At 41.9% G+C, this 15,844-nt stretch overlaps 1 protein-coding gene across 1 annotated transcript in view; it reads right to left on the bottom strand.

Annotated features, from left to right (window-relative positions):
• Positions 1-15,844, bottom strand: part of PDE7A (phosphodiesterase 7A) — a 110,177-nt gene that overhangs the window by 23,100 nt on the left and 71,233 nt on the right. Inside the window, exon 3 of the mRNA XM_073583918.1 lies at positions 12,840-12,923. Within this exon, the coding sequence (XP_073440019.1) occupies positions 12,840-12,923 (84 nt within the window). The remainder of the gene's footprint in view (positions 1-12,839; positions 12,924-15,844) is intronic.

Genomic DNA, 15,844 nt, shown 5'->3' with positions numbered 1-15,844 from the left:
TAGACTGCATTCATCCCCACATCTTCTTAAGGTGCAGGCTTTATTTTCAAGTGTAGGGGTGTGCAGTATGAGGTTCTGCAGCAGCTGAGGTGTGCAGTATGAAATTCTGCGGAACAGCATGAGGTTCTGGCCCCCCCCCAGGTTTGATCCTGGCTACGCCCACAGTGTGAATGTAGCCTGAGGATCTAGGCTTTATCTTAGCTGATATAAGTGTGTGTGTGTGTGCATGTATATATTACACACACACACAGTACAGACCAAACGTTTGGACACACCTGCTCATTCAAAGAGTTTTCTTTATTTTCATGACTATGAAAATTGTAGATTCACTCTGAAGGCATCAAGACTGTGAATTAACACATGTGGAATTATATAATTAGCAAAAAAGTGTGAAACAACTGAAAATATGTCGAATATTCTAGGTTCTTCAAAGTAGCCACCTTTTGCTTTGATTAGTGCTTTGCACACTCTTGGCATTCTCTTGATGAGCTTCTAGAGGTAGTCACCGGAAATGGTTTTCACTTCACAGGTGTGCCCTGTCAGGTGTAATAAGTGGGATTTCTTGCCTTATAAATGGGGTTGGGACCATCAGTTGTGTTGTGCTGAAGTCTGGTGGATACACAGGTGATAGTCCTACTGAATAGACTGTTAGAATTTGTATTATGGCAAGAAAAAAAAGCAGCTAAGTAAAGAAAAACGAGTGGCCATCATTACTTTAAGAAATGTAGGTCAGTCAGTCCGAAAAATTTGGAAAACTTTGAAACTGTCCCCAAGTGCAGTGGCAAAAACCATCAAGCGCTACGAAGAAACTGGCTCTCATGAGGACCGCCCCAGGAAAGGAAGACCAAGAGTCACCTCTGCTGCGGAGGATAAGTTCATCCGAGTCACCAGCCTCAGAAATCGCAGGTTAACAGCAGCTCAGATTAGAGACCAGGTCAATGCCACACAGAGTTCTAGCAGCAGACACATCTCTACAACAACTGTAAAGAGGAGACTTTGTGCAGCAGGCCTTCATCGTAAAATAGCTGCTAGGAAACCACTGCTAAGGACAGGCAACAAGCAGAAGAGACTTGTTTGGGCTAAAGAACACAAGGAATAGACATTAGACCAGTGGAAATCTGTGCTTTGGTCTGATGAGTCCAAATTTGAGATCTTTGGTTCCAACCACCATGTCTTTGTGCGACATAGAAAAGGTGAACGGATGGACTCTACATGCCTGGTTCCCACCGTGAAGCATGGAAGAGGTGGTGTGATGGTGTGGGGGTGCTTTGCTGGTGACACTGTTGGGGATTTATTCAAAATTGAATCATAGAATCGTAGAGTTGGAAGGGACCTCCTGGGCCATCTGGTCCAACCCCCTGCTCAAAGCAGGATTCGCTAAATCATCCCAGTTAGATGTCTGTCCAGCCTCTGTTTGAAGACTTCCATTGAAGGAGAACTCACCACTTCTCGTGGCAGCCTGTTCCACTCATTGATCACTCTAACTGTCAAAAAGTTTTTTCTAATATCTAATCTGTGTCTCCTCCCATTCAGCTTCATCCCATTGCTTCTAGTCTTTCCTTGTGCAAATGAGAATAAAGTTGATCCTTCTACAATGTGACAGCCCTTTAGATATTTGTAGACAGCTATTAAGTCTCCTCTCAGTCTTCTCTTTTGCAAACTAAACATTCCCAAATCCTGCAACCTTTCCTCATAAGACAGGGTTTGCAGACCGGTCACCATTCTGGTCGCTCTTTTCTGAACTTGCTCCAGTTTGTTGATGTCTTTTTTCAAATGTGGTGCCCAAAATTGGACTCAATATTCCAGATGAGGTCTGACCAAAGAGGAGTAGAGGGAAATAATTACTTCACGTGATCTAGACTGTATGCTTCTGTTAATACATCCTAGAATTGCATTTGCCTTTTTTGCTGCTGCATCACACTGTTGACTCATATTCAGTCTGTGATCTATTAGTATACCCAAGTCTTTTTCACATGTGCTGTCACTTAGCCCTATTCCTCCCATTCTATATATGCTTTTTTCATTTTTATTGCCCAGATGTAGTACTTTGCATTTCTCCCTGTTAAAAACCATTCTGTTAGTTGCTGCCCACTTCTCCAGTTTATTTAAATCTTTTTGAATCCTCTCTCTCTCTTCTCTAGTATTAGCTATCCCTCCTAGCTTTGTGTCATCAGCAAATTTAATCAGTTTACCCTCAATTCCTTCATCTAAATCGTTGATAAAGATGTTGAACAATACAGGGCCCAGGACAGAGCCCTGTGGTACCCCACTTGAGACATTCTTCCAACTGGATGTGCAGCCATTTACGACCACTCTTTGGGTCCGATCACTAAGCCAGTTATGAATCCACCTAACAGTTGCCTTGTCCATTCCATACTTAGTCATTTTTTCAATAAGGATTGTATGAGAGACTTTGTCAAATGCTTTGCTGAAGTCAAGATATACTATATCTACAGCATTTCCTTGATCCACCCAATCAGTAATACCATCATAGAAGGAAATTAAGTTAGTCTGACATGACTTATTAGTTACAAACCCATGCTGACTCTGTTTAATCACTTCATTCTTATCCAGGTATTGACATACATGTTGTTTAATAATTTTTTCAAAGATCTTTCCTGGTATAGAAGTCAGACTCACCGGCCTATAGTTGAAGGCATAAATTGAAGGCATACTGAACCAGCATGGCTACCACAGCATCTTGCAGTGGCATGCTATTCCATCCGGTTTGTGTTTCGTTGGACCATCAGTTATTTTTCAACAGAACAATGACCCCAAACACCTCCAGGCTGTGTAAGTGCTATTTGACCAAGAAGGAGAGTGATGGGGTGCTACGCCAGATGACCTGGCCTCCACAGTCACCAGACCTGAACCCCATCGAGATGGTTTGGGGTGAGCTGGACCACAGAGTGAAGGCAAAAGGGCCAACAAGTGCTAAGCATCTCTGGGAACTCCTTCAAGACTGTTGGAAGACCATTTCCAGTGACTACCACTTGAAGCTCATCAAGAGAATGCGAAGAGTGTGCAAAGCAGTGATCAAAGCAAAAGGTGGCTACTTTGAAGAAACTAGAATATAAGACATGTTTTCAGTTGTTTCACACTTTTTTGTTAATTATATAATTCCACGTGTAATTCATAGTTTTGATGCTTTCAGAGTGAATCTACAATTTTAATAGTCATGAAAATAAAGAAAACTTTGAATGAGAAGGTGTGTCCAAACTTTTGGTCTGTACTGTATGTAATCGATATTATACAGTGAATTACATATTTACAATTTATTACAGTTTTTTGTGTTCTAAAGTTGTATTCCAATAAATGGATATTATGTTCTATATAAATGTCTTGATTATTGGATCATAAAAATGATTAAATGTCTGATGTTCAGATTGTACTACAATAAATTTTTCACTTAAATATAAGCAATATATGTGGGAGTCGGAGTCGTGGAGTCGGAGTTGGAGTCGGTGTAAGGGAAATTGAGGAGTCGGAGGTTTGGCTTACCGACTCCACAGCCCTGGAGGAAAGTCATCCCGCTTCTATAAGTGCAGTGTAACCCTAGGTGGCACCAATACCATTCCACCTCACATACCTCCGCTTGACTGTTAAAAGGAAACTCACATTTTTGTTCCAAAAATCATGCCGGGGCTTATTTAAAAAAAAAAAAAAAAAAAAAAAACCACAACCCATGAACTGCAAATGTGTAGACACAGATATGCCCAGTGATGATAATCCTGGGGCATCCTGGCTGTTTAAGACCAATAGGCATTTACAACTGAAAAACACAAGTTTTAAGCCCATATTCTTCGTCATAGCACTGTAAGGGTGTGTTTACAGGTTTTTTTGCTGAGTTTTCAGAGCAGAAACTCTTATGGCTTTTGAATTCCTCATGGTTTAAGAATTCTTACTCAGAAAACTCAGCAAAAAAAATTCAATGTGAACAAACCCTAAACATGTTCGAAAGTGTAAAAACTGCTATAACCATAATGGATGACAGCATAGGTACCCATAGTCCAATATGTGGAAAAAAAAAAAATTCTGTTTTTTGTTACAAGTTTTATCTAACAGAAAAGTTGTAAACAAAGTTTATTTTCTTCTGTCATACAACAGCCTGCAATATACAGTAAAATATTTTATAAGAGCACCCAACACAATCTGGGGCTGCCCTTTTTATCTAATAAGAGTGGCCCACCCCAGACTGGTGATTTTATTAAATGTTAGTTAAGTGCTGATAAGTGCACCTAATGCAACCTGAACGCTAGGACCGAGAAGCGTTAATGGGTTCGAAACGCATAGGGAATGTGTTCAAGATTAATCAATTTTTTTCAGGATTTTAATGAGTCGTGCAATAAAACAAAGTTTTAAAGTAATCATTCTGCAGATGCTGGATACTACATATCATCTATTATATGTACCATACAGACAGACCTGTAAGATTTTGTCTGGTCTGCGCTTGCTCATAGACCGGAGATTTGTAGGATTAGAATAAATTTTAACTTCTGGATAGCTTTTTTCAAAGGGAATCTGTCATATTTCCCGCCTGACAAGACTGCTGAGAGAACTAATCAGAAAGCCGACTCTGCGGTATGATGTAGCCTCAGCCCAGTACCAGAATTTATGTTATAGAAAGGTGGTTATATTGCTGATCACTTCTGGACAAACATTTTGACTCCCAATTTGTTTTTCATCTTAGACTGACCCTTCATTTTCCTTATTGTTTTGCACGTGTGACAACATGCACCTTATATCAGAAAATGGTACATAGTAATATCACAATGGCTTGCTTGTACATTCACTGTGATACGGTCTCAAAACAAACATTTTAGAAGCTTAAAATAATATTTGCCAAGAAGTCAATGACAATATGATGGGGATGTAGGATATTTGTGGTCATGCAGCCCATTGTGTTATATGAAGGAAAACAAATGCAACAGTGGTGACACCTAGTGGTAAAAGACAGAAGTAATCATTACAGTAATTGGATATTTCTGAAACAAAACAAGCATTACTTCCCTATCAAATCCCATCACTCGGGTCATCCCTACCAACCCTGCAGGGATGACATCATGTCTATCATTCACATGACTGATATAATCAGTGGCCTCAGCGTGGAATAAGATTCTGCAGGTGAACAACTGACTACGTCGATGGTGCCGTCAGCAACGATTTGGATTTCTGGATCACGGAGTGAACTACTTATACGATGGACTACTTGCTAGAGATGGGGTGCACCTTACGAAGACTGGAAAGCAGGTATTTGGAAGTCGCCTTGCTACACTTGTAAGGAGAGCTTTAAACTAGAACAACATGGGAAGGGAAGCAAAAGACCAGAAAAAGCCATACACCTGACAAATGCTACTGAGAACTCTGCTATTAGAAGTGGAAAGGAAGAACAAAGACGAAAGAATCTAATTAAAAAAAATATTGGAGAAAGAGAAACCAATCACAAACTAAAATGTTTCTATACTAATGCACAAAGCATGGGCAACAAACAAGGAGAATTGGAACTACTAACACAGGAAAAGAAATATGATGTCATTGGAATCACTGAAACTTGGTGGGACAATACACATGATTGGAATACAAGACTAGAAGGATACAACTTATTTGCAAGAAACAGACTTGATAAACGAGGAGGGGGTGTCGCATTGTATGTTAGAAATGCGTATATCTGCACAGAGATTGAAGCTTCAGAGACTGGGAGTTCTGTGGAAACTGTTTGGGTAAGAATACAAGGACAGAACAATGGAAAGGACACCATTGTAGGCATTTACTACAGGCCGCCTGTGCAAGCTGAAGATATGGATGAACTCTTTATGCATCAAATGGCCAAGTTCTCCAAAAAATATGACATAGTTGTCATGGGAGATTTCAACTATCCAGACATTTGTTGGGAATCTCTCTCAGGCAAAACTAACAGGTCAAGGAAATTCTTATCCTCTCTTGCTGACAACTTTATCTTCCAAAAGGTAAAGGAGAAAACAAGGGGAACTGCTACCTTGGATCTAATCCTTATAAACAGGGAGGAAAAGGTTGAGGAGGTAAAAGTGGCTGGGACCCTAGGAGGTAGCGACCATGCTATTTTAGAATTTTGGATAACTAGAGGCGGAAGACCTGTGAAGACTCAGACGTCAAGGTTAGATTTCAGAAAGGCAGATTTTAAGGGATTCAGAAAGAGAATTGGAGGGATCCAATGGCTGGATATCCTTAAAGACAAAAATGTCCAGGAAGGATGTGAAATCTTGAAAAATGAAATTCTCAAAGCACAGTTGTTAACAATTCCGAAAAGAGGGAAGAATAGGAAGCATTTAAGGAAACCAGGATGGATGAACACAGAACTTAAGCACATGCTAAAAAGGAAGCAAAAAATGTTTATAAAATGGAAAGAAGGAGGCATATCTAAAGAAGAATATAATGCTGTCTGCAGAACCTGCAAGGCACAAATCAGATTATCTAAAGCTGAAAATGAATTGAGGCTTGCAAGAGATGTCAAAAGCAATAATAAAGGATTTTGGGGATATGTCAAAAGTAAAAGAAAAGTCAAAGATGCTGTAGGATTTTTACAGGATGAAAATGATGAAATGGTAAGACAGGATGTTGAGAAGGCTGAACTTTTAAATTCCTATTTTGCATCTGTTTTCTCTCAGAAAGGAAATGTAACATCAACTGTTATTCACTGTCCTATTAAGGGAATAGAAGAATCCAGGATATCTATAAACAGAAAGATAGTGAGGAAACACTTAGCTAACCTAAATGTATTCAAGTCTCCAGGTCCAGATGAATTACACCCCAGAGTACTGAAGGAGATAGCAGAAGAAATTTTTGAACCCCTCTCCATAATCTTTGAAAATTCTTGGAGAACAGGAGAAGTGCCAGAAGACTGGAGAAGAGCAAATGTTGTTCCTATCTTCAAAAAGGGGAAGAAGGTGGACCCAGGCAACTATAGGCCGGTGAGTCTGACTTCTATACCAGGAAAGATCTTTGAACAAATTATTAAACAACATGTATGTCAATACCTGGATAAGAATGAAGTGATTAAACAGAGTCAGCATGGGTTTGTAACTAATAAGTCATGTCAGACTAACTTAATTTCCTTCTATGATGGTATTACTGATTGGGTGGATCAAGGAAATGCTGTAGATATAGTATATCTTGACTTCAGCAAAGCATTTGACAAAGTCTCTCATACAATCCTTATTGAAAAAATGACTAAGTATGGAATGGACAAGGCAACTGTTAGGTGTTAGATTCATAACTGGCTTAGTGATCGGACCCAAAGAGTGGTCGTAAATGGCTGCACATCCAGTTGGAAGAATGTCTCAAGTGGGGTACCACAGGGCTCTGTCCTGGGCCCTGTATTGTTCAACATCTTTATCAACGATTTAGATGAAGGAATTGAGGGTAAACTGATTAAATTTGCTGATGACACAAAGCTAGGAGGGATAGCTAATACTAGAGAAGAGAGAGAGAGGATTCAAAAAGATTTAAATAAACTGGAGAAGTGGGCAGCAACTAACAGAATGGTTTTTAACAGGGAGAAATGCAAAGTACTACATCTGGGCAATAAAAATGAAAAAAGCATATATAGAATGGGAGGAATAGGGCTAAGTGACAGCACATGTGAAAAAGACTTGGGTATACTAATAGATCACAGACTGAATATGAGTCAACAGTGTGATGCAGCAGCAAAAAAGGCAAATGCAATTCTAGGATGTATTAACAGAAGCATACAGTCTAGATCACGTGAAGTAATTATTTCCCTCTACTCCTCTTTGGTCAGACCTCATCTGGAATATTGTGTCCAATTTTGGGCACCACATTTGAAAAAAGACATCAACAAACTGGAGCAAGTTCAGAAAAGAGCGACCAGAATGGTGACCGGTCTGCAAACCCTGTCTTATGAGGAAAGGTTGCAGGATTTGGGAATGTTTAGTTTGCAAAAGAGAAGACTGAGAGGAGACTTAATAGCTGTCTACAAATATCTAAAGGGCTGTCACATTGTAGAAGGATCAACTTTATTCTCATTTGCACAAGGAAAGACTAGAAGCAATGGGATGAAGCTGAATGGGAGGAGACACAGATTAGATATTAGAAAAAACTTTTTGACAGTTAGAGTGATCAATGAGTGGAACAGGCTGCCACGAGAAGTGGTGAGTTCTCCTTCAATGGAAGTCTTCAAACAGAGGCTGGACAGACATCTAACTGGGATGATTTAGCGAATCCTGCTTTGAGCAGGGGGTTGGACCAGATGGCCCAGGAGGTCCCTTCCAACTCTACGATTCTATGATTCCATTCTGGCACACATTGCACCCGACTGCAGTGGCCAGACACTGCGGTATCAGTGACATGAATGACATCAATAATGTCTGTCGAGGATCAGCAGAGCGAAAATGGGATGACTAGGAGAGAACTGCTTATTTGATATTGAAATACACTTCCTACCCTTAGCCACAAACAACCTATTTAAAAAGGAAGTCTGTCGGCAGAAAATGGCTGTTCAAACCAAGTCTGGGCACTCGGTGCAACCTTGGAGTGGTCAAAAATTTCAGTGCACTGTCCCACCTTCTTGTTCTTCCTATATCTCCACTCCCTTTTTGATTGACAGCTCTAACTTTATAGAGCGAGAGAAGGGTGAAGATAGATGGAAGACAAGCAGGTGGGAAGGTGCACTGAACGCTTTGGCCATAGCAGGAGTGCACCGAGCACACGTACTTGGTTAAGTCATTCTGTGCTCACAGACTCCCATTAAAAGGAAGAAAAATATGTAATTACATCAAGCTTCAGTCTGCAATGTTCATTTTTTAAATTTCCTTTTCAGACCCATTTTCACACTTAGTTTGCAGCCTGACTCAAGGCCAATCCAAATCTCTCCCTAGTGGGACTGACTCTGCCAGTAATATAGGCTGGATGTGAGCTGTGTGTTTTTCTTGGGCACTGCTGTATATTTGTTTTCATGTATAAGTTCAGCTTCTATCCTGCACTCATTTCCTTTGCATATGCTTTTCTCCTTATTTATTATTATGCTTGCTTATATAGCACCAGCATATTCCGCAGCGCTTTACAGATTCTGTCACTGCTGTTCCCATTGGGGGCTCACAGTGTAAACTCACTATCAGTAGGTCTCTGGATTTTGGGAGGAAACCTGAGAGCGCGAAGAAAACGCAAACACCGGGAAAACATACAAACTCCTTGCAGATGTCCTTGGTGGGATTTGAACTCCGCGCTGCAAACCTACTGAGCTAAAACTTTAGCTACTTTCCCCTTTCTCCACTGCACATCTGTGTACAACAACCTCTCCCTCCTGACAGCTCTAACAATAAAAGAAGAGAGGGAAGCGCAGACAGAACAGTCAGTGCTGGCCAGCGCTCAGGGATTTGTAACTTATCATACAAGTTGCTTAATCTACGGTTTCATTCACTACAGCGTCAGTCTTAATTCCGTTTCATCCTGCATGTTACTATGCTATACTCTGCCATCAATCTCAGGTGGCAACAGCACAGCATCACACAACCAGCTACAGCCAGTACCTCTTCTGCCTATAGTGGAGCAAGTGCGGCCATCCTTCCCTCCACATTGTACGGTTACCCACCTAGCATCTGTACCCGTAGTTTTCCCATGTTTACATATTTTTTATTGTTTTTACATATTCATTAAATAAAATTTAACTTTTTAATAACATATTGGCCTTGTGTAAAGCTTTGTCCTTTGGAGTGTTTACATATTTTTTTCGCTTTATAGCCACATACACGAGGTGCATTCATTAAAAGATTTCCCCTGACCCACTTCTATTTATCCCAACCCTGAAACTGCACATGTGTAATGATATGTCTCTATAGGTTGTGTCAATTTGCAACTCAGGAACGGATAACGGTGTTGGTTTTACAGGTGCTGAAGCGGGGTGAGGTTTGACAATAGACCCAGCGGAATACAGAGCAGTCCTCAAGTTCCTTTACTTGAAAGGCCGCACCACACGGATGGAGACGTTCGATGAGATGAAAGAGATTTATGGTGATGATTCCCCATCATATGATGAAGTTAAGAACTTGCATCGTCAATTCAAATGTGGTCGGACTTCGGTGCAAACAGCTCCAATTCCAGGGCGACCCCACTCTGCTATTGATGAACACACCATCCAGCAAGTGGAGGTCGCAATTTTGGAAAATTGCTGAGTAACCATTCGCCACCTAGCCCAAAATGTCAAGATTACTGTGGGGTCCGTGAAAGAAATCATCCAAGACCATCATCACATGCATAAGGTATCCGCTCGCTTTGTTCGCCGGCTGCTCACACCTTTCCAGAAGCAGGAACGAGTCGAATGCTCTCAGGCTCTACTGACGATGTGCCATGGAAACCAGGAGAACTTTTTCATCAGACTGATCACACAGGATGAAAGCTGGGTCCATTACTATGATCCCGAGACTAAAGTCCAGTCGATGCAATGGAAGCATCATGACTCACCTCCTCCAAAGAAGGCATGTGCACAAACCTCGGCAGGCGAGGTCATGCTCACAGTATTTTGGGACCAGCACGGAGTAGTATTGATGAATTTCCTAGCGAAGGGTATTGTGATCACTGGGGCATACCATGCTTTACTGCTACAGAAATTGCGGGAGGACATCAAAACCAAGAGACATGGCAAGCTCAAAGGTGTACGCCTTCTGCAAGACAACGCACCAGTTCACAGCTCAGATGTTGCCCAAATGGAAACATGCTCCTGTAGCTTTGAAATTCCACCACATCCCCCTTATTCACCCGACCTCGCACCATCGGACTTTCACCTCTTTCCAACAATGAAGTTATTTTTGGAGGGCAAGCATTTTCCACATGAGGAGACTCTGATTTCCGAAGTCACAACTTGGCTCTTGGAGCAACCTGTCGACTTCTACAAGTGAGGTGTTTATAGTTGCTTAAAGAGATGGGAGACGTGTGTGTCCTTAGGCGGCACCTATGTAGAGAAGGACTAAACTGTGCCAAGTTTCATAGCTCTCAGTCCACAGAAAGTGGGTCATAGTAAGTCTTTAATGAACACCCCTCGTATGAAGGCTAAATACTTGTTGGTGTATTGTAAGTATAAAGTCAGAAGGCGGAACTGTGATCTGATATTATAAGGGTAAGTTCACACTAGGAGTTTTTTGCATTTTTTTTTCTGCAGCAAAACCGGATCTCTTGGCAGAAATGAAGCTGCAGAAAAAAAAACACTTTTTTTGTGTGATTTTGCTGCAGTTTTGGCATGTTTGATTTGTCTCTTGTGCATGCTGATAAAGTTTAGTCTTAAAAAGAAAAAAGAAGAATCAGGTTTTGGCACAAAAAACGCAGCAAAACCAGATACCTGCATGTTTGGTGCATTTTTTTAACCACCCATTAAAGTCAATGGGTGAAAAACGCTGAAAGAAGCGACATGCTCCATTGTCCAAAAACTATGCAAAGCACAAAATCCTGATGGGGGGGAAAAAAAAAAAAAAGTTGCGTGCATGAGATTTCTGAAAATGTCATAGGCTTTGCTGGTAATGTAAAATGCAGCTGAAAACTAGCACAAAAAGGCGCAACAAAAAGGCGCAACAAAAAGGCGCAACAAAAAGCCTAGTGTGAACTTAGTCTAAGTGCGTGAAAGGCACAGTGCAGTCACCATCATTTTCTTTAACGTGAACCTGTCAGCTGTTTTGGCCGCTATAAGATGCGGCCTCTGCCTTTCAGGGCTTATCTACAACATTCTATAATGCAGTAGATAAACCCAGATCTGACCTGCAAGAGAAGAAAAATATCTTATTATACTCACCTGTTGGGCGGTCCGGTCCGATGGGTGTCGCAGGTCTTGGTCCAGCGCCTCCTATCTTCTTGCAACGCCGCCCTCCTGCTTGCTTCATGGCTCCCTGGCATCGCGCTCCTGCGCAGGCGTACTTATCTGCCCTGTTGAGGGCAGAGGAGAGTACTGCAGTGCACAGGTGCGGGGAAAGGTCAGAGGCCCAGTGCCTGTACACTGCAGTACGCCTGTGTCAGGGAGCCATGAAGCAAGCAGGAGGTCAGCAGCGCAAGAAGAAAGGAGGCACCTGACCAAGACCTGCGACACCCATCGGACCGGACCGCCCAGCAGGTGATTATAAGTTACTTTTCTTCTCTTGCAGGTCGGATCCGGGGCTGTATATAAGCACTGAAAGGTGTTGACCGTAACTTGTATCGGCCAAACCCGGTGACAGGTTCCCTTTAATACGAGCTTCTGCCCTTCGACCTGCCCCCTCCAGCTGTGGAGAACTTAAAGGGGTTTTCTCAGTCTTTCTTCAGAAGTGCACAGTTTCTCTGCCTCTGATTTCCTTGCTGACAAGCAAGTTGTGCTCTTGAAAATTAGCAGATCGGACCAAAGGCAAGTGTGTGCCGTCGGTGCAGGCGGTGTTCTCTTATGCTGTCAGCAGAGGCCACTTTGCCTTTGTAGCAATGGAGAAGAGTAGAGGACTGAAGCTTCTTGGATTCAAGATCTGGCCGGCTTCAGGGCAGTACGCCCAGGGTCCAAAACATGAAACCTTCAGGGAGAGCATCCTCCTCGCCAAGGTAACTGGCCCCCGAGACCGCATAGAGGCCAGTAAGCTTGGGAGGGAGCTGCACACCATTACATTAAAAATGCAGAGGATTTTTAATAAGATAAGGTACATTGCAAAGTAGCTTGGTTTTATCAATACTTTACCATTTAAAGAGGCTGTCTTAAACGGGTAAAACTGCATAGCCCACGCAATTGCATCAAAAACTAGACTGCTACTTCAAGTATGGCAGGTCAAAGATCATTAAAGCAGACATTTCAGGTTTAGGCGGAGTATTTCGTTAATGCAAGACATGACTTTAAAATTACTTACAGTGCAAAATACGGAAATCAATGTAAGGATGAGAGCCTCGTCTTTCTGATTCAAAGCCTGCTCTGCTTCTTACTCTGACATCTCCTGTAATAAAGATAATAAATGGTTACAGGAGGATCGGGCGACTCCTCGTACATGGCACCCACCCATCAGCATGTTACACAATTCCAACGCTTCCAAACATGCAGTGGCATGCTCCTATAGACTCCGACTATAGCCTGCGCAAACCAGGTCAAAGCATGTGCTAAGCATTCAGATGAGCCTGAACTGCACGCTCCCAGTATAATGGTACGAGGTGCCCGACTGTGCCAAAACAGGGTCACTTCCATTCATCACCACCAGGCCTGCAGGGATGCCGACAAACAGGAGAGTGTACAAGCCTAAGCCCCAGAGATGGCAGCTTTCAGCAGGTCAGCTTATGTGGCCACTAACAGGAAAAAATGGCGGATGGTCCCACTAGCAATTACTTACTTGCACTCAGCTGTTTGAAAATTACACAAGAGCCTATCAAAATACCAAAACTCAGTATTAACACATCATAATGGGAGATCAGGAGTCAGCCTTTGCAGGTTGTCTTTGTCACGCTTATTACAGTTTAAATCCAACGGCTTTATAACACATGAGATCTGCATGGCACATGTAAGAAACGGACAGCAGGGAAATAAGTGGCATGGATGTAATCCTATAACCTGTACCCCACATATAGAGGAATGATCGGACACAGAGCACGTGTACCAAAACATGTACCAATGCCAAGGTGCATGACAGCTCGCTGCAATACACAACAGAGCAATGTGGAGATCAGAGGATCAGGCATGCTGAAATTCAATATGTCCCATCATAGTTTTCCTCTGAAACCAAATGTCAGGCTTCCTCTTACACATATACAGTCATTTTTGTAATCAGCTTTTGTTTTTCTGACATTAGATTACTTTAAATTCAGCCAGCAATGAAGAAGGAATGCTGAGCGATTACAGCTCTGAAGGCTGCAGAATTGCTAATGCAGCTCTGGACTGCAATACAGTGTTAAATAAAGAGAATTATTGTGCACACACAGTGATATAGTAGTGACCATTTTTTCTGGTTCCCATTTTCAGATTCTGTCTCTCACAGGTGATGTGTACCTACAATAAAAATTACAGCCCTACATTCTTTGTAGGTGGGAAAACGTGCAAAATCGGCAGTGTATCAAATACTTATGATTTCACGGTGACACAGTGGAGAAAATAAGTTGAGGACAAACTCCACCCCACCCAATACAGCCCATGAACAGCACATCTTGTGAGGAAGCTTTAACAACTGATTATTAGGACACAGTCAGTCACAGATCACAGAGGACCATCGCATCGCAATGCTTGGACTGGCCGGCGGCTCTCCTGACCACGAGCGTGACAGCATGTATTTCTAGGTCTTAGCCTGGCCGCTGGTGCCCTCAGTGATAACTGGTGATCATCGGTGTATCCAAAGTCTGGACCCAAGTAACCAGCTCATCAGACACTGGGGGTCCATACATTACACACTGAGGCAAGTGGGGCGACCATGAGGCTTCTAGGAGAGCAGCTAAGCGGGGATCCCGAATACAGGACAAACCTTTTATGCTTTAGATACATCTGCTTTGCTATTAAAGGGTTTGCCAGGAGAAAGCAAGTTATGATCTATCCACAAGATTGGTGATAACTCGCTGATCAGTCGGGGTCAGAATACCGGGACCTGCAATGGAAGGCAGTGCACATAAAATGAATGGGACAATGGTCGGTGTCCAACCTGCTGCTTTATTTTGTAGTGGAGATAAAAGTTCCTCATCGGGGATACAAAATTCCCCGTTCTGACGACTGGTGTGGGTCTCAGCAGTTGGGACACCCAATGATCAGCAAGTTATCACCAATCCTGTGGATAGGGGATATAAAGCCAAGAAAGTAGAGCAAAGACCAGATACAAAGGTGTGATAATGCTACAGTACTAGGAAAAATGTAACAACCAGGTAATCGCAAAAAATGAACACTTAAACTAAATGGATGGTGGTTCTGGATACGGTTTCCCCTAACGGTTTAAATGAATATGTTAGTTTCAAACCCTTCTTAGGTTAGCGCAAATTTTATTTTATTATCCCATTGTTTTACTTGTTGTCTTTTTCTGTGTTTGTCTTAAAGGTTTTTTGCTCCTGTTTTAGTATGTGTGATCATTAGTATTATACTCATTCTTGTTTTTTATTTTCAGTTTATATAAATGTGATCATTACATCCATATGATACGTGTGTTCCATCATGCAGCTTTCTTCGTTGATTTCTGTGAAGATGATCCAGGTCGTTATTCTTTAATGGACAGAGAAGAAATATCAAGAGATATATTTTTTATTAAGTCGCACAACTGTACTTATATCCATATTGCACTTAGTCACTTCTTATACAGATTTATTGTATTATTTATTATTATTATTTTATTATTATTATTTACACTATTTTTTCTATTTATGTCATATATTGTCACTTATAAGAATACTGTCTAATATACACTCACTGGCCACTTTATTAGGTACACCTGTCCAACTGTGTGTTAAGACTTAATTTCTAATCAGCCAATCACATGGCGGCAACTCAGTGCATTTAGGCATGTAGACATGGTCAAGACAATCTCCTGCAGTTCAAACCGAGCATCAGTATGGGGAAGAAAGGTGATTTGAGTGCCTTTGAACGTGGCATGATTGTTGGTGCCAGAAGGGCTGGTCTGAGAATTTCAGAAACTGCTGATCTACTGGGATTTTCACGCACAACCATCTCTAGGGTTTACAGAGAATGGTCCGAAAAAGAAAAAAAATCCAGTGAGCGGCAGTTCTGTGGCCGGAAATGCCATGTTGATGCCAGAGGTCAGAGGAGAATGGGCAGACTGGTTCGAGCTGATAGAAAGGCAACAGTGACTCAAATTGCCACCCGTTACAACCAAGGTAGGCAGAAGAGCATCTCTGAACGCACAGTGCGTCGAACTTTGAGGCAGATGGGCTACAGCAG

This window comes from Dendrobates tinctorius, unplaced genomic scaffold, assembly GCF_039654945.1.
Source record: "Dendrobates tinctorius isolate UK_male_01 unplaced genomic scaffold, ASM3965494v1 ptg000082l, whole genome shotgun sequence".
In the NCBI taxonomy this organism is placed as follows: domain Eukaryota; kingdom Metazoa; phylum Chordata; class Amphibia; order Anura; family Dendrobatidae; genus Dendrobates; species Dendrobates tinctorius.
The sequence above is the reverse complement of the archived record's forward strand: the minus strand, read 5'-3'. Positions and strand labels throughout refer to the sequence as shown.